Source organism: Acipenser ruthenus, chromosome 8, assembly GCF_902713425.1.
Source record: "Acipenser ruthenus chromosome 8, fAciRut3.2 maternal haplotype, whole genome shotgun sequence".
Classification (NCBI taxonomy): domain Eukaryota; kingdom Metazoa; phylum Chordata; class Actinopteri; order Acipenseriformes; family Acipenseridae; genus Acipenser; species Acipenser ruthenus.
Window position 1 is genome coordinate 53,522,780 of NC_081196.1, and position 20,052 is coordinate 53,542,831.

Sequence of the window (20,052 nt, forward strand, 5' to 3'; positions counted from 1 at the left end):
GCACCCAAGACGACGAGCCACAGTACGCTGCCCTAGTCCAGCCTCCAACATGCTGATTGCATGAAGGCGCTGCTCTCTTGACAGACGTGGCATATTGTTTTTTTTTCTGTGATTTTCTTTATTGCTTTTATTCAAGCTTGCAATTCAGCAGCTGAAATCACTCCATACCCAGTGTCCAGTCAACTGTCTCACTAATTTGTTGATTAAGTGCATATGCTTCAGTCATAGTCACTCAAGCATGTCATGGTCAAGGATGAATGATCGAGTGATTAAAAAGAAACCAAAAACATTTTGTCAATGTCTATCATTTAGATACCTTTTCGGAAATAAATGTGTTATAATAGTGATAAGTTTCTTTTGATGCTCGGTATATATACAGCTATGGCCAACATTTTTGCATCACCACATAGAATTAACAGATTTTGCTTCATAAACTTGAGTGAAACCTGCTGAATAATGTTGCATTAACATATTGAATTATACTTATCCGCTTTTTGTAGTTTTCCATATACTGACAAAAATTGAAAGATGGGACATTTCGAAATCTAACATGATTTAAATTATGTTCATATATATCATGTTATATATATATATATATATATATATATATATATATATATATATATATATATATATATATATATATTTCTTTTTTTATTATTCTGTCTCAATCGTAAAATTCTAGGTGATACAAGACTTTTGGCCATAGCTGTATATCGGTTACAAAAATAGAATGCTGGAAACAGATATAAATCAGCAGGCAGGCACTACTATACATCAGATATTTTTAAATCTTGTACTTTTAAAGTACATTTATTTTAGTCAAACCCTGCTGTTAATGGCGTGAAGTAAACTAATGGCACAAATGCAGGTTTTAAAAGAAATACAGAAGCATTATATCACCAGAAAATGGCACCCTAGCAGCATATGTGAGATGAGTGACCGGCAAGATTAGCACTTCTCTATTTAACCTGAAGTGTCGACAGCATCTGTCTCATCATCGTCTGACACCACTGTGTCAATGCAGTAGCTTCCAGACATATCTCGTGCAATTTATCACATCAAATTATTTTAAAAAGCTAAAAATGAATAAACGGCAGCACTTCAGCTCTTGTGCACTAAAATCGAGATCTCACTATAAAATAAACCAACAGCATAGAGAAACAGCTGAAAAAGAATACAAATGGATTCTCAATGAGATGGGAATGTGACACATTTTGCGCTAATCACAAAATGCGTAATGTGAAATGGTGGGAGTGATGCTGCTGACTTCTGTGTCAGTCATAATGCAAATCTGTGGGTTTGTTTGCTTTAGGCTGCAAACAACAACAACAAAAAAGTAAAACTACAGAGCCTTAGGACCTAATTATAAAGCGGAGAATAATGCTACTGGTACTGTTCTATTGGGGGTAGCTGCACTGGGAGGTAAAGGGTGTGCTTGTCTGTACTGTCAAAACTAACAATGAACACAATTTCTGTTAGTTTATATTCAAATATTAGCAAAACCAAATATAAACATGTTATTGTTAGTAAGCTGTTACTGAACCCAGTGCAGGTGCTTCCTCTGTGATGACTTGGATAAGAAAATCAGGGTAATGTGTTATATATATATATATATATATATATATATATATATATATATATATATATAGATATTCCACTTCATTTTTCATTTATTATTTTTGGTGTTTTTAGGTGTCGTTCTTTTAATGTGTAATTGTATTAATCAGAAATGAGTGTTAACAAGGACAAAAGGAAAATATATATTTTAATATTTATTATGTCATTCCTCCTTTTCTTTTTTATTTCAAAAGAATGTGCCTTTTTAAAAGTCCCTGTCTTGTTTTTTTTATTCCCACAAACACGTTCAGATCTGTTCTCCTTGATATGAATCGGGAAGGAGAGAAGGCTTTCAAATAAAGTACTGTAGGTTATCGGCTTGTGACAGAAACGGGGCCTCACGTTAAAAGCATGACATATTTTCTGAAAGCGTGACAAAAATCGTTCTAATAGTACATGCAAATTAGACAAAATGGAGGATGCAGCTGGTAATAAGCTTTACAATGATTTTATAAGGAATAAACACTTTCCGTCCTTAGTTACAGAATAGCTCGCTAAAGTCTGAAAGTGCCTTTACCTTCACCCCCCATGTCCTCTGCATTACCTGGACAGTGAGGGTCTATTTTCATGATCCAGATGGTGGTGGAACAGAATACCACTGCCTATTAACACTACATTTATTCTGCTAGTGTTTTCCCTTGGGTGTCATTTATTGACCTCCATTAGAAACATCACAAAATAGGATTAAAAACACAGATGAAAGAGGCCTGTGATGGAGCAGCTTCAAGAGTTTTTAAAATAAAATGGCTCGTTAATACAGTAGAGGATTTTCTTGTTAGAGTTTTCTTCTTTAATAATATAGGTTTGAATTTGACAGAAGACAAAGCCAGAACAACATTTGTATAAACCCTGTTTTGTCACTTCATGAAAAACACCTAACCATGTTTGAAGGAAATGTCCTTGCTGATCACACCGAATGTTAAAATCTGCTCCAGTATAAGGCAGGGGAACTCCTCCTTGCTGTAAGTAGAAAACCTATGCTTAAGTTTAAACATAAATAACGGTAATGTTGTTGGGTTTACATTGCTTATGTTTTATAATAGAAACGAACAATGCTGCTAGTACAATACTATAATGAAGGTTTAAATATGTGCTGTATTGTAGTTCTGCTGCATGAGGCAATCATAACTTTATGGATTATTGCTTTGATTTTTCAAATACTGTTTTCTTTTACAAATTAGGGCTTTCAAAATGTGTGCTGCTTATCCCACGTGGAAAGAAGATAAGAAACGTCTTCTGTGGGACAAATGAATGCATACTGTTTCATCGTTAGATTGATCACATGCACAAATGTTCATTGAGTGCATGTTCATTGAATGCATCATTTGCAATTAATGAAATACTGTAGTACTATTGGATAGTGACCTAATACTGGATGCAACTTGATTTGATCACCCTGTACCCCACCTGGATAAGCCACAGCTAGATTGTATTGAAGCATTTCCCACCACTGGGGAATCACCATGAACTGCAACCACCTGTCCTTGGTTATCCTGGGATTATCCTTAAAAGCAGGTGGTTGATGAAATCCAGAGGGATTTGCGAGCGCTGTAAAATGCTCTAATGAAATCCAGTGGTATATTATCCTGATTTAACTTGTGCATTTATTTTAGCTTTATTGCACAAAGTACTGTGTTTAACAGGTTACACTGCATATTTAATGAGATAACATGGCGAAACTACTTAGTAGAGGCTACATGGAATTACAGCAGCTTTTTGAAAAGAGCTTTGAAACAGTCTTTAAAGCTATAAATGTAAAAAGTTGTCAGGATGTTAACAATCAAAAGAAAAATTACCAGTACATTATTTAAACAGTTGTAGCAGCACGTGGGGGACGTGTAACGCTATATTTTTCGGAACCCCGCTACTTACTCTTAAGATGTTTTGTAGAGGGCAGTTACTATTGTTAATGACTATATGATCTGGGTGAGTAAGGGAAAGAGCCCTAACTTTCGCTGTTAAGGATGGTTTTCAAAGCCTGTTTTATGAATTATGTACTCTAGGTTGTCTATTCATGAAACATCTGAACTGTTTTGTGTTTTTTGTTCTTCTTTAAAATAACTTAAACTCTATAACATTAGAAAAAGTTTACTGACACATAACTTTAAAAATAGTCTAATAAAGTGTGGTTTACGTATTTGGGAAAAGTGAATATTAAATGTAGGTATTTATTTTAAATAATGTAAATGCATTTTAATTTAACTCATTTTTTGTGTTTCTTTACATTCCAAGCAATATAGTAGTGTGAATACCTTTGTAGTACATTATAATTATGTAAGAAAGCAGAAACCACAATGGTCTTTGTTATTATAATTTGTTTTTGTTATTTCTTTTCTTTGTGTCAATGTATTTGACAACTGCAAAAAATGTATATTGTAAAAACGAAATATGTGTTTTTTATATATATAAATATCAGTTGTTTTATAGTATGAAATGAAGAATGTATGAACAGAAATTATGCTGGGAGAAATTATAAATAACTATGATTATGAAATAAAATGTGCTATATTTGAACAAAACTAACAAACTCGTTTCTGTATGGTGTGTCACATGAATCCTGAGAAGACTTATTAAACAGGAATGAAACTTGGTTATGACAAGTTATTGAGATTTGCGGAGATCTCGCATGTGCAGTTTTTTAAAATGTGTATTTTATTTTTTATTATTTTTAAAGTGAGCAGAACAGAACCTCCTTGCATGCATCTATATCAAACTGTAGAGTTTTACTAGAGACATTCTTTTGTACATATTTAGTACAGTATAGGAGTATCTGTCTGTCTGTACTGTAGTTTCCAGGGAAATACTTATCCAATTGTGATGAAACTCGCTAAAGACATTCTTTAGCATATTGAGTATATCAGCATCTGTGGGTATATGGAGACTGTCTACATCAATATTTTTACATGCGCATGTAGGCCATGGAAATCTTGATGGCTCTAGTTTTGTATTTACAGCAGTGACAGGGAAAGTAATACTTGGTATTTGGACAGGAATAAGTCTCAGTTTGCTGTGTGGTCCAGTGGTTAAAGAAAAGGGCTTGTAACCAGGAGGTCCCCGGTTCAAATCCCACCTCAGCCACTGACTCACTGTGTGACCCTGAGCAAGTCACTTAACCTCCTTGTGCTCCATCTTTCAGGTGAGACGTAATTGTAAGTGACTGTGCAGCTGATGCATAGTTCACACACCCTAGTCTCTGTAAGTCGCCTTGGATAAAGGCGTCTGCTAAATAAACAAATAATAATAATAGTTTCTTGCTGAAAAACATTTTGCTGACGACCAAAGCAAGTCAGTCACAGTAAGTGAAGCAACTGGTTTGATAAAGGACAAAAAGGTGTTGAAGGGGGTTGAAAGCATTTCACTGTCCTACCAGCTGCTTTTTCTAATGACCAGCATGCTTTCCATCCAGTAATTGGGGGCCCGGCCCTCTCATGACTACAAGTATACAGATTTGACCCGGAAGATATTGCTGAGCTGATTTCTTTCTACCTCTCGCACGCATTTTCTTTTTGTCTGTGCAATTTTTGGCATTCCCTCTACTGCTACTCTCCCACAAAAGTGGAGTACAGGCAGAGAGAGAACCCAACCCATCTTGGTAGCAGTGCTGCCAATCCTTTTTAGCTTTGTCTAATTCATGTTGAGGCCTTTTTTTAGCCTAATTATGCAAAGAGAATCTGAGTTTCTTTAAAAAAATAAATTAAAGCTGTTCTTCTGTTAGGTGTCTATATTGTATGCTGTTGCTTATAATCTGTAAATATTAATATTGACAACCCCAAAGTTGGTGTAAAGAATGGGTGTCAATAAGGGCTAGATGTTGGCCCTGAATTACCGATAAAAAATAAGATCACATTGAATAATCCCACAACATGAACCATACTTAAAAGGTGGACGTTGGTGCTACACACAGCCTTCTCACAACATTTTACAGTGTTTTTTAAGGCATGACTTTACTGGTTGTGCATCTGAGAGCTGGTGCTTAAGACATGAAAACCAATACTGTAAATTAAAAAAAATGCATAAAGTACAGCTGGAAATGTTGTATTGTATAGATACGGTATTACTATTGAACAGTTTAATGACGGTATCAAAATATAACAATCTAGAGTAATACATTATATAGATGTAAAGACAAGTGCAGCTCATCCACTGATTAAAAAAAAAAAAAAAACCGTAACCTGCAAAACCGGAAGACATTGGAAAGGTTTCGGTTTTACTTCACCGACATCACAAGCGACCAATGGGAACCTTGTGCAGAGGAAGCTCCTGCGCGCCATTCAATCACAGAGAGCCGAGGGAGTGGTCTGTGAGGTTTGGCGCGTTGACGTCAGAATCTGCGTGTCCAATGAGAGGTGTCGTTGGTTGTACACCGCCAAGCTCAGTTTGTCGGGTAGAGAAAATCACACAGAGCTGCTGCTGGAGAGGAAGGCTGGTGGCAAAAAGAGCCAACACAGGGAAGACGTTTCAACCGGCATCTGTTGTAACACTGACCGGTTGAATACACGTAAACTTTCGTGATAATTCAATCTCCGTACATTTCAACACATTGTAAGGATATGCAGCCAGTGATTTGATCAAGTAAGTTTTCAGCTGTGCACAAAAACTAAGAAGGTTTCAGTTTTACTACTGCTAGTGGGGGAAGACGACTGCTTTGAATTTGACACAGATAAATGCGACTTGATGCAAACTAAGCTAGCTCAGTGGGCTGGAGAGCACAGTTATTACTTCTCAAGCTTGCATGCATGATTTAGTAGTTTTAAGCACCACGAACATAATAAGATATGTTGGTTTAAAATGTAATTCATTGGATGTCGACTTTTGAAAGGCTGTGGGTTTTAAAAGGAGTTTGTTTAGTCTAGATTTTTAGTTACAGATGACAACTATGTAAGAGGTCAAATAGCTTTGTTTTTATTTGTGTTTTGTTTTTACGATAAAATGGCTGACTACTACAGAGTTGGAAGCTGAGTTAGTATTGTCAATAATGATGTACACCCAGGTTCGACAACAGTTTTTGAAAACAATTCTCACAAAACAGTGTTGAGAGAGGCCAGGCCTTACTGTGTTAAACTTCACTTAAAGAAAATATGCGTCAAAATGACCGTACATGCACTGTAAACACCTGAACACAAAGGTCATGGTGCAGGGATGGCTTTCGCGTAATGGTGGGTGCCACAGAAAAAGTACATAAGATTACTACAGGAAATGTGACTTTTCTATTATTTATAAATTTAGAGCAAATTGTTTGTGCTACGTATTCGAACTAATACTGGTGATACATGTCAGAAATAAATACAGCAAAATGGCAAGGGAAAGCATCCATTTTGTCCAGTTGATTTCCCAGTAGTCTTTTGGCTTTTAAGTAAAATGTTTCTGCGAACACAAATGCCCCCTTTCGTCACCCTTTAAACTAATTCGAGTATTTTATACAGTGGTCTCTTTAGAAATATTATATTTTGTTTTCTGTTTAGTTTTTGGTTTCCTGATTGGTGTACGGATTTAGACCTCCTCTTCCTCCTCGCTGCCAACAAACACAAAACAGGAGCTGAAGAGCAGCTGAATGACGGGCTGCAGTTGTAAGTTTATTGCAATATACGTAAATGAAATGTGTTGGTCTTTTAAAAAAAGCTTTCGATTAACTTTTTGACGTACAAAGTCCACTTGTAAGCAAGTTTGTTTTATTCCTCGTTTTGAAGTTTAAGTTGCGTGTATATATACTCTCGTTCCAGTGATCTCTCCTGTATTTTATTAATTTACTACGATTTATTTATGCATTGAAGCATGTTATAATTGTTTAAGTATAATAGCCAGTTTTATATATTAATATCGTTGCCAAGCAGCTTGCAGAGTGCTCGTGTGTGTCTGTTTAAGTTATTAAACGTAGGCCCGGTTCTTTGTAAGTTGTTGCAAACAGGAAAACATAAAGTTGTCTGATTTGTCAATCGGTGTTGCGATTCTAAAAACAATGCCAAGAAGTATTTTTATTTTTTATTTTCAAAAGCAAATGAGTGACGGTGATTGTGGTGATGTTTGGGGAGAGCTGGCGACAGTCCGATGGGCCTTGCGTCGTGAACAAATTACATGTGCATTTTTATGCAAATATATAACGTCTTTCACGTTAAACGATGTACAATTTATCCATAAGTAAGCTACAGTATGACGCTTGATGGCTTTAGCTTTGTGTTTAAATATTATTTAAAACTCGTTAACTGTAAATCCTGAGGCCTAGTAGTAGCCTCTGCAAATACAATTCAAACTGTCACATTGCCACACTGTCACACACGCACACACACACACACAGACAGACACACACACAGCTAGCATGTCAATGAATGGGGTCCAAAATTGCATTTCTACCAAGTAAAAAAAAAAAAAAAAAAAAAACAGCAGTTTTATTTTATTGTTTCAAAAACCAGTCCAAAAACAAACTTGCTAAAGAACAAACTGTATCGCTGTGCTAAAAGGGAGTGTTTTGATTGTGTGCATTTATTTTAGCTGAAAATGTTAAGTTGGTTAGCTGGTTTTGTTTAGACTGCAAAGGTAGGCCTTACCTCTGAGGAGGGGGACGGGTGGGGTCTCGTGTAATTTGCTTTGGAAGATAACCTTTCTGCTTTGCTTGCAAGTTTTATACCATGGTCACCTTGCAGTTTTGGTAGATCAGTACACAATTGTGCTGTGGAAGAGGCTAAATCTTCTCTGGGGGTCACTGCTGAGCTTTGGGGCTTGTGAAAGTCGTTTAATAGATCTAGTTGATATCCAGGTGATATACAGTGTAACTATGTATGCTATGTAACCTGGGATCTGACATTTCATGGTTGTTTCTTTCTCCTCTTTTGTTCCAGGGCACACTTTCCAGAACACCCTGCACCATTCTTCTTCCTCCATAAGACACCATTTACATTTTTTCAATCAGGATTTGGTAACATGGCAAAAGATGTGAGTAACAGTAGTCAGATGAGTGGTATATGTTGGTGAATAGGTTGTTGACCCAAATCCTTGGTAGAATTATAATTTGACATCTTTAGATTTCTTTTCTAGCCATACCAAAGAAGTCAATTATATAGACTGCATACTTTGAGATGGTGTACATTTGGTACACAGCTGTCTTGTTTTATTTTCTGTAACCCCTTCATTGATTATTCATGCCATCCAATACAAAGTAACTATTTTGTATCCATTTGTGTATCTCATCCCATCATAGTTTAGAAACTGAATGATTCCCACTTCATACCACCACTTGCATACATTTTACTTTATGTTTATGAACCATTCTGTTGGTGATTCTTTTCCCGATACACTTTTGACCCATTCATGTAACAGCATAGTTAGTCAGGTGCTAATATTGTGCATCCCTTTTAAAGTGCATATGACTTTAAAAGGTGTAATCCTGAACAATTAAGTAATTTTGAGAGAAAGATTTGTTGGAATGACTGGCCATCCAATTTTAAAGGACTTCAGTTTGTCGGGTGTGTGTTCAGATTGCTGTAAGTTCCTAGTATTGCTAAAAACTAGAAATATTATTAGTACATTCTACACAACTGTGAACTTGGACCTGCTAAGAATGCAATAAGCTCTCAAGCATGTGCTGTGGAAGAAAGCAGTTTCTTCAATCAAGCTTCCCCTGGGTTATCGGGTTCCTTCCACTAAAACAAAAGGTATAATGTTGCCAAACTGTCTGTTTCTGATCCCAAGCTGACAGTCTGTTTAAAAACAAGTACAAACAATGATGAAATGTAATTCAATTCTCGCATGTGTCCAATTGATATTTATCTACTCATTCTGAATTGCATTTTGGTGTGTGTGTTTAGTGCACTCGTTTCACTGACCGCAATACAGTAGTACTGGAAGTTTCTCAAATTCTCATATTGAGAAAGACATTGCAAAATGTCTGTAAGCTCTCTCATGGCGTGGGTCCATATCTACTGCATGGCAGCAGTGCTGCTCTTCATCCAGCCATATTGCATTGTTCTAGCCTCTGCTATAATTTTCGTATTGTAATATCACATAATGTGGGATGCTAATAGGTGTAGCATCTATTCTTCCCCTCCATGATGAGTCAGAAGCTGAGCTTGGATCTACTGACAGGTCTGTTTTTTTCATACTAAATGGCTGCCATTTTTTCATGTGGTTTTGGTTTCTTTGTAGACACAATGCATGTAGTTATTGTTCTCATAATTGGCACGCAGCTAATAATAATGCGAGTCTCAGTAAAGTTACATTACAGATGGTGTAATTTTAAAAGTTAAGAATCAGGGTCATTGCTTAAACCTCAAACCAGATCTCCGTCGCATCCATTTAACATGTTTACAAACCATTTAGTCAAAAGATGTGTAATAGTCTTGCTATAAAGAAAAGCTGTGTTGTGTGATATACTTATTATTTTATCTTCAAGCAGCAGAGTGTTGTCCTAGTTCTAATGCTAGATGATGAGGTGACAGGATGTTTCTTAACTTAAAATTTAAGGTAGATTCCTTTAGCGTGTTTAGCAGCACATTTATTTATTGACTAACCTATTGATGTTTTGCCCTGTTTCTGTAATCTCTGCCTAATGTAGCTCAATGGCTTGATTTATTGGACTGACCCACTTATTTGTTACTGCACACAATCCAGTTATCCGCTATGGATGTGTTGCTGCCCTGAAGGGTGCTATTGTATGATAACATTCTATTGTAGAATATAGAGACATGAATAAATATGCAGACTTTAAAGTCTCGGATTTCATAATAAATTAGTTTAATTTCGAGGTGCAACAATTATTTAGTTGAACCAGTCTAATTTCTGGTAATTCCTGATGCACAGGCTATATTGTGATTGTTTAGAGTTAAAATGAAGAGAATGTATTTGTTTAAATTACTGTTTTATGCATTAGCTTTTAAGTCTTCAACTGTTGATGCAGTTAGAGGCAGGTTATAAAGGATACAGACTTTAGCAATCGACTTGCAAATTTTCCGCCCATTGACAAATATAATAATTAGAGAGGCACAGTACTATATTTGGGATCCTTGGGATTGTAATCCAGTTCTGAACAGTTTTTCAAAAACATCTCTATGATGGTTCAAGTGATACAGGCTTCTTACAGAAAAGTGCTAGGTGTCTTTTTCTGCTGGTGCAGTCGTGTTTCGTATGCAAAACTGTTCAATACTGGTGTAATTTATTCACGTGTGACAAGATAGTGGTTGTCTAAAAATGTGTACTTGTACTTGCATCTCCACAAATTATACTTCTACTTTCTGTACACCATTGTTGGCGCATGTAAAGCACTCTGAAATAAAAAACTAGCTTAGCTTTTTACTAGAATTTAACAGTGCTCGTAATATACGAAATCTTGCAGCTGTTAACTAGGGACGCACCCTGACATATCTAGTGCCTAAAGAGAGAATTTAATTTAGGCAATGCAGCAGAGATTCAGAAAATATAAAACGCATAGCTAATATTATGTACTTTTCAAAAGTTTTGCTTGTCTCACCATCATCCGTGTTGGAAGACGGGACAGGGTTAACACTAGAACCGCCATGCAGGTCAATTGGACCCATTTTGGATTTTAAAATGTTAATTTCTCTTCCGTTGTAAATCGTATGTGTACGTCCATCTTTGACTTTTCCTAAATATATGAATTAAATATCATGATGGCTTTTGATAGCCAGAATCACAAAAATGATAGTTATAAACAGTTCTACCTAGAACCGCCACGTGGGTCAATTTGACCCATGCATTACAATACATGTCGGGTTTTTTTTTCTTTTTTTAATATAACGCAAGATATTCTAGATTTTTTGTAAATGAAGCAAACAAGACACACCCCCTCTTCCTCTAGCACACATGTTTTTTTATTTTTTATTTCAAGCCTTTCTGTGTAGTAGACTGACTACGAGACAGAGTTATTATTATTATTATTATTATTATTATTTATTTATTAGCAGACGCCCTTATCCAGGACTACTTACAATTGTTACAAGATATCACATTATTTTTACATACAATTACCCATTTATACAGTTGGGTTTTTACTGGAGCAATCTAGGTAAAGTACCTTGCTCAAGGGTACAGCAGCAGTGTCCCCCCACCTAGGATTGAACCCACGACCCTCCGGTCAAGAGTCCAGAGCCCTAACCACTACTCAACACTGCTGCCCTTGATTGCTATGATTGTGGATTTGTAGAATTGCACCAAGATGCCAACTCAGTGAAAACCTAGTTGCTATATTTCACAATGTACCTGGGAGACATCAATCCTTTGTTTTGTTCCAGAAATGCAACTGGGAATATTTCAGAAGGAAATATTTAATCTTGAAAGTAGCATTTTGATTGAAATACAGCAAGCTGCAATCAGATGCACACAGCAAACTGAAATGACAGGTAGGATAACAACTTATGTGCCTAATATGAAACGTATGATAGATATATTACATTTAGAATTATTTTTTTCGGTTTTACAGATTTGTGTATACCAGTTTACACGTGTTTACACAATAGTGTTCAATGGAACTGCGTCTGTTTACAACACAGCTCCTGGATGCAGGCACGGAGCCAGCAGGCAGACAGGTACGCTCCATAGAGTACAATGCAGCCGTCGTACCGGAAGTAGTGTTATATTTTCTTTTTATGTAGTATTAGAAACATGATTTCAGTTTTACAGTTTTGTATGTACATACCCGTTTCTTTTGAAATGTGTATTTTATATTTTCACTGTTTGTAGTCGTGCTGTATATCTGCTCATTTTGAAAATAAAGCCTTTTATGTTTAATTTTCCATTTAAATACGGTGTTTCTGAGATGCAAATGTTAGATATGATGTTCATGAATAAAACTTTTGAGTTGTATCCGATAGTATGTCTCTCCATTTTCATAACAAAGTAGTTTAAAAATGTATTTGTCAAAATGACCCATGTGGCGGTTCTAGCTAGTTCAAAAATCAGACGGTTCTAGTGTTAAAAACCCAACCTTTAGACAAACTCCAAACGCAGTCTAAACCAATAAGAATGCACCATGGGAAATTCAGGTATTTGAAATTCTATGGCTTGCAGCCTATGATCAAACATTGCTCAGTTTTCCACCAAGAAACCTTTCTACGAGATAGCTGCAGCCCTGACGATCCCTGTGCACCATATCTGGGCTCTGCCCTGCTCCTTGAAAGCTAATTAAGTATAATAATTTCTTACTTCCATTTGGGATTAGCTAGACCAGGGGTCTCAAACATATGGCCCGTGGGCTGGATCCGGCCAACGGAATATTGTGGAAATACAATTTTTTTATTCAATAGGATACAGGTAAAAATAATTGCAATAAAATTGCAAAATATAAATAGCTACTGATCTGTTTTTTATTTAACACTCACCAAAAGATAAAGACAAAGAATATTAGTGACTGCTGCTGCCTGATACTTGGGACCTTTGCTTGAACCAACACATAAACATCTGGAGGAAATGACTGGGCTGAGGATATCTGGAGTATCGAGTTAAGGTGTGTGTCAGTTAGTTGAGAATGGAATTTAGTTTGGATGATATTTATGACAGAGAAAGCTTGCTGCTTCTCAGGACACACTTTCAGCAGCTTTTAGCAACATTTCTTCAAAAATTAATCAGAAAACGGTTATGAAGAAACTGCTATTTTGTGGGCAATCACACAGCTTGCCTTAACAGCAGCATGATTTATGCTACAAGCATGAGTAAACCTTGATTGTTGCTTTTTCAATGACTGTGCCAATTCAGAGTATTTATCTTCATGAAACTTTCCTATATATTTATCATATTTCTTGCCATGGTTTGCTTCATAGTGTATTTTAATGTTGACAGCCACATGCTGCTTACAAATTAAGCATGTTGGCTAAGCTTTCCATTCATGTCCACAAAGATACAAAATTCCCCATTTGTCTTGAAACACACGGCACTCTTGGTCCACCTTTTCTCTTTACGGATAAAGACATGAGGACACTTATCACTACTTACAAATTAGAACTAAAACCCTTTTTCTGGTGTCTTAACTCGAACCCGTTGACGCACTGCCGTATCACCCACATGGTCGGCGATTGACAGCAGCATGACAATTTTACATGCGTGTTCCAAGAGGTGACGGTGAGTGAAATAATTGAAATACGTGCTATTTAGGTGAATGTAAATATGCTATGTATTCAATCATTTTTGTTAAATAAGATAATTTTTAGGCTTTGGGTTCGTCTTTGTGTTTTTATAACTGTCACTCGGCCCGCACCAAGGTATCGGATCAGGCTCGCCATACTCATTTGTAGGTCCGCTGTGTTACACTCATATGCTGGTAATTGTCTGTATTCATTGGTAAATAGTTTTCTAATGCTTTGCTTTAGTGAATATTGACTGTGCAATTGATTATGTTGTACTGCATTATTGCTTTTGTTATTTCTCTGAATGTACTATTAGACTGAATGCATGTTTTAATAAATTCCTGCATTTTAAAATGGATTCCTGGTAAATCATTTGCCCGTGTAACAACCTCGATTTTATGAACTTTAAATGTGGTCTATTTTCAGTTTGTTGTAACGTGTAGATCTGCTATTGTTTTCAGAGAGCGATATTGAGAATGGGTTTATACATTTATATTAAAACGTGGTTGTTTTTAAAAATAATACCTTACTATATCACCCACAGTTGTCAGTTCTAATACAATGAAGTATTACAAACATGTAGCCTTATTCACAAACGGTCATGAGCTACATTTCAGTTCCATTTTGTTTGAGTAGCACTTGAAACAACAAACAATGACCGGAAGCTTGAAGTCTGATTCTGACTGGTGGGTGTTGTCGTGGAACGCACATTCCCTATTATCATTGGCTCCTCAATTTGAGTTGCTTTTGAAACAGCCATTGATAACAGGGCAATTGAAGTCAGTCAGGAAACTGCCTTGGTAGTAATTCGGTTAATAATAGAGATTGTGATCAGGGTTGTTTTTCAATTTCGTTAATAGGGAAAATTTAAGGTGGCCTACTGGTGGTGCAGTTTTGGTGGCTACGGGTCTCTTAATTTGACCCCTGCTCATCTGAAACCATCTGAGGTAGTGACTTCATATTAGGATATAAAAAGGCAGCATCCCAAATACTGGTGTCCTTGACATTGACCTCTCGGTGATACAAACCAGCCACTACTCTCTGTACAGCTGGGTTCTATGATTTCTGTCTTTCCAGTGACAATGTTTCACCACTGCATTGTTTTTATTAACCTGTTTTGTGCCAGAGTTTTTAAAAAGCTCAATGTGTAAGGTATGACTTTATATTTGCAGGGTTAAACACTGCATGCTGATTGTCTGAGTGACTGATAAAAAGCATTACAATTATTCATCATATTACAGTTAGAGCCCCACCCCACACAAAGGTTGTTATCAGGAACAGCAGATTGCGAGGTGTGTTTTTATTTATTTATTTTTTCTGAGTGTTGCCTGACAATCCAGTACTTGTAACTTTTGTAACCTCCAGAGTTTTGACAATTATTTGGTATCAAAATTGTTTAAATGGGGTTATAGATGAAATCAGTCCTGTTATGTGGAAAATGTTTAGCACTTACAAGCCATTTTTAACTGACTTCAACAAAGGTTTTATAGAAGAATTTAAAAAGCTCAGAACATGCGAGTTAGTGAATTTTATTTTATTTTTTTATGTTTGCAGGGTTTTGCATGCTTCATATATCTCTGACATGGATATTAACATATGGGTAGCTTTTAGTTCTCTGTATGTTAGATAGTACGCTTATTCTGTGATTCTCTTTCTAAGTTCTGGTACAGGTACTTATCAGTTAAAAATGAAAATGTTTCCCTGCCACATTATTAAACGTTTAAACTTTTAAAAATATATAGTTTAAAATTTAAAATAAAATAGCATTTTGAGGGTGCTATTACTTGATTTTAAACAAATAGCTTTTTATAAATTGCTGCATATATGTCTATAAATAGGTCTTATGATTTTTGTTTTACCCTGACTTTTCTACTCTCCTTTTAAAAGCCCTCTATATAAATACATGTAGAAAAACAGTGAAGCAATATGAAAAAATAGCATCGTGGGTACGATAATGGTCTGTAATTTTACTGATAGCAATAGTTTGTACTTGTCTGATTGTAGGAAAAACACCAAAAAATAAACCTAAAATGTGAGCAATCTTCTCTGTTTTAAAAACATATTATTAAACATCTCCAGTCTCGGTCCTAGAATAGCAGTTGCAAACTGAACCGGCATCTCTCTCGGTAGGGTGCAAACTAAATAATAAATAAATAAATAAATCGACACTGCATTCCGTAATCTGGATCAGCAACATTGACTTGTTGAATCTGGTATTCTCCAATTGAAATCGGTTGCATGTCATTTGCGATCATCTCAATAGTCAGTCATGTTATGTTTTCAGCCCGTTTTATTGCATTTTCTGCACTACTAGCATACATTTGCATTGTTGATTGTCTCTGCCCCTCCTCCTCCGCACTAAGATCCAGTGCTAGTAGTAGAAGTAGACATCATATGTACAGGATACTTTATTTTCATGTGCTTTAACATTGTTCCCGTACTGCTGCTGTAACTCAGCTCTGCATAGCACAGTCTACATTTTACTTTTAGGTCTTCCTTTTTATCGAAATATGCCCAGAAAGGGCTTCGCTTATTTCGAGCTCCCGAAGATGATATTGCTAGTCACGTGAGCAAAAGCATGCTGGGCATTGGGAGGTGACTATCCAGTCACAATGATGCCACGTGACTACTTCCGAGTAGCCATTATTTGCAGACAGCCTCTTGTTCTTAATATTTGACCTGCACATTATTGACAAAGTTTAAACAGTTAAGCAAAATTAAAAATGTTTGACACTTTACTAACGTTTAAACTAAACAATTAACACCCCTACTTTTTGAGGTACAATGTCAAGGAGCCAGATGAATGGGATAGGATTGTAACGATACAAGGTTTTTCACAGTTAAGCTTATAGCTGGATAATTGACCACCCTGAAAGTGACATTTCAAGACCACAAAATACTGAGAGTGGCTGGCTTTGTCTGCTTTTAAATGCACATCTCTGCAAGTTAAAGAACCTTTCTAGCCTGAAAACAAATGATAGTCTACCCCATGTTTTTAAATATAAATATTTTACTGGGTCCAGTTAGTGGCATTGTTGATTGACAAGTTCTCATTTGGAAGTTGCATCCTATGATTCTGTCATCTTTTGATTATCGCTATCGTCCAGTAAAAAATATATCATTTTGTCGTCACATTTGTCTTAAACTCCAGTAACCTGTTAACAATACATACTTGTACTACGGTACCGCAAATTCTTTCATTTAGTTGGCCACTGCAGCTAAAGTAACTGAATGTTTTTTTTTTTTTTTGTCACACTGGAAAAACTTAAGCCATATTAAAGAAAGCCATGCACAGTACAATAAACTTATTGACTATAACTGTGCCTAACAACCCTCTCCCCCTAAACACTACACTCACCACAGCTTTCCCAAAATACAAGTATAGGTGAGTTAGTCAAAGTAGAGTCTGATCGTGTTCTTAATTGGGTTTTGCTATAATTATTCAGTAAGTTCACCTGGAATATCTTCTGTTAATGACTTGTTCTTGACAGTGGTCAAGTCTTTTTCAGTAGTCCAGTGTTGAAAAGTAGTCTCAAAATTAGTGGTGTAACGATTCATTGAATATCAATGCAGCACGATCTTTTACAAAACAATCCAATACACAATCCATGGCTTCTGTATCGCAATACAGCAAGAAACATGTTTATTTGTAATCCGCCACGTGTACTGATCACCAAATCAAAAGAAAATAATTAGTTCCATTATCCAATGGTTGTACATACATTGTAAGTGGGTGTATCCCATTATGCAGTGTGTAGCACAGCGGCTTCCAGAGTTTGAGAGCAATGGCGGGGAGCGCCTCAAAGCTCGGTGAAAGTGAAACTCAGGAACCTGTAACTGCGAGCCCCTCGGTGCATTCTAGATCACCAGTGTGGACATATTTCAGGTTTCCTGTCACTAAAGAAAACAGTGTGTGCCAGATCCTACCCTTTACTTCCACATATAAACAGTATATTTAAAGTGCACTACAACTGATTCCCATTTAATCAATGCCTAACTCAGTCCCATGTGAAATGTGATTGCTGATTTCAGATTTCCTAAATTCTGAATAGGTTTGCAGAGATTCATGTGCTACATAATCCTTTACATTATTTTGACAGTGAAGCGGTTTTCATTCCACTGCAGAACGGTAAAGCGAAATTGTGCCAGTAGACGGTGCTATTAGTGTATGTTAATATAAATGCCTCCTTGACCAACCACAGCTCTAGTTACACAAGCTTGTACTAATGAGATTAATAATATTAGTAGAGTTGTACAGTCCCTACTGTGTTTGGTTAAAAACATGTGTGTTGTTTTTTTTTCCACTGTTTTTTCACCTGGAACTACTGTCGGTAATAAAGCCCTGATTCCGACATTTCAAACTCAGTAAACCATAGTGAGATGAGCCCTTCTTTTTGTCTTGGAAGAGTGAGAAAGCAGTACGTTTAGACTGCCACATGGCTGTGACTGCCAGAGCAAGACGTGCATTGTGTTTGAATAACATTTTCAGTTATTTACTCCACCTATGGCAGCCTGACACTTGTGAATCCATGATTTTGAATGATTTCACTATTTTGGTATTTCATTATTTAAACCTGTTGCTGAACAGGAAAAGTGTGACCTGTTGTCGTCCAATCAGTACTAATACATGACGATAAACTGGAACGTTCTGAATGCAAGAGGAGGAGCAATCTAGAAAAGTTGTTGCTGTTTATCAAATTGCGTTTTTTTCCCTTCTCTTTTGTTATAGGCAGGCTTAATTGAAGCAAATGGAGAGCTCAAGCTTTTTATAGACCAAAATCTTAGTCCTGGTAAAGGTAAGTTGTTGGCTTTATGTATTTGTTCAACATATTGGCTTATCTGCCTACTACGATTGCCATTCAATACTTTAGTGAGGCTATATATTTGTGCTAATTCAGGGGAGGCCAGTGCTGGAACAATGAAAACATAACTGAATTGCGAGTTCCTGTAATGTGTGGATTTGTGTCTTACTAACCACTCAAATATATCTATTCAACTCAAGCAGCGAAGATTGCATCTCACAAATTCAGTGAAAAAACTGGAAACACAAGCTCACATCAATGCACTGTGCCATCCTATTCATTTCACATTTGTTCACACATGAATCCTATATATAAACCTGTACAGGATGGGAAGTGGGTTTATTTTGTGGTACAAGTAATTTGCCTCCTACAACACGGCTACATTTTGGTCCTGACCAGTATTTAGTTGTGCCTGAAACTTTGGCAGCAAGTTGTTTTTCTTAAAGTAACTGGGCTTTCTCAAAGTTAATTTGTAATTTTTAGACATTAAATGTGACTGTCCATGCCAGACTAAAAGCGTTATTTAATGCAGTCCTGTGGATTAAATGAGTCACTTTTTAAAATGGAAGAACCTTGACTATTGACATCCATGCTTGTAGGAAACCATTTTGATTCCCTGCTAGGGATGCATTTTCAATTGTGGTGACACTCCTGTCTGGACAAACTTCATCACAAAATAACAAGAGTAGTAGAGTCTGGGGTAAAGGAAGGTGTTTGCATAGTGGATATAGGTCATATTTATTAAATTAGAGCTATCAGAAAAATAATGCATTATGTGTACAGACATGCTTGGTTTTTATGGAAGTTTTTCCAAATGGATTACCAGTGTTTCCGTGGACATGATATTTTCAGTGACAGCCCAGGGTAGAGTATATCTTGCTTAATGAGAATTCCGCTTAACCCAGATCAGCCTGTTCTTTGAGGTTTAGCTATTAGTTCAAGTCCCAGACTTCAAGTTATTTAGCATGCATGCATGCGAACCTGGTGACCTGTAAATTTGGGGGTCTCTCTGCCTTCATTGAAAGATACTGTAGCAGTTAACTTGTATTAGGGAGTACTTGCATTGTTAGTGAGCATTTAAAACATTGCTCACTTTTTTTTTTATTTAATACGTACATGTTACATCTGCCAATTTGTATTTTACTTTTTGACCCATCATTTAGAAGTGGTATTTAAAGTATCACTGCATTCATGTTTAAAAGTCAATTTCTTTAAACCCATCAATGGAAGCCCATCAATAATGCATTCCAGGTTTCATATCAACCAGCTGTCTTCCCAGAGGGGGAAGAGTTTTGTTTTCCAAGTCATCCATCAGCAATCCTTTATTTTGTCCTTACTTGGCCAGATGTGGCAATGGAATTGTTTGAGGAGCTGTTTCCAACTGTCTGCCGTGTTCAATGGGAGAATAGTTAAGTTGTTTTTTTTGACATGCACTCGCTGTCCCCGAAGATTGTTGCAAGTCCATTTAGATTCTGACTGGCTGCCCTGACTGACAGGTTGCGTTTTCAGGAACATGCAACCATCTTCAGTTATCTTGGCCAGCACATCCTCTGGATGTTAGTCCA

The 20,052-nt window shown here is 36.5% G+C and overlaps 1 protein-coding gene across 6 annotated transcripts in view; it reads left to right on the forward strand.

The window, feature by feature from the left end:
- The first annotated feature begins 5,939 nt into the window (after nucleotides 1–5,939).
- Nucleotides 5,940–20,052, forward strand: part of LOC117406482 (transcription factor Dp-1-like) — a 29,828-nt gene continuing 15,715 nt past the window's right edge. The window contains exons 1-4 of one of the 6 annotated variants that reach the window (XM_034010551.3): nucleotides 5,940–6,192; nucleotides 7,083–7,187; nucleotides 8,454–8,547; nucleotides 18,415–18,481. In XM_034010551.3, coding sequence (XP_033866442.2) covers nucleotides 8,536–8,547; nucleotides 18,415–18,481 — 79 coding nt within the window. In that variant the 5' untranslated portion in view covers nucleotides 5,940–6,192; nucleotides 7,083–7,187; nucleotides 8,454–8,535. Of the gene's footprint in view, nucleotides 6,193–7,082; nucleotides 7,188–8,453; nucleotides 8,548–8,605; nucleotides 9,267–18,414; nucleotides 18,482–20,052 lie in introns of those variants that run through there. The other 5 variants (XM_034010552.3, XM_059029269.1, XM_034010550.3 and 2 more) reach the window with 5 other exon arrangements.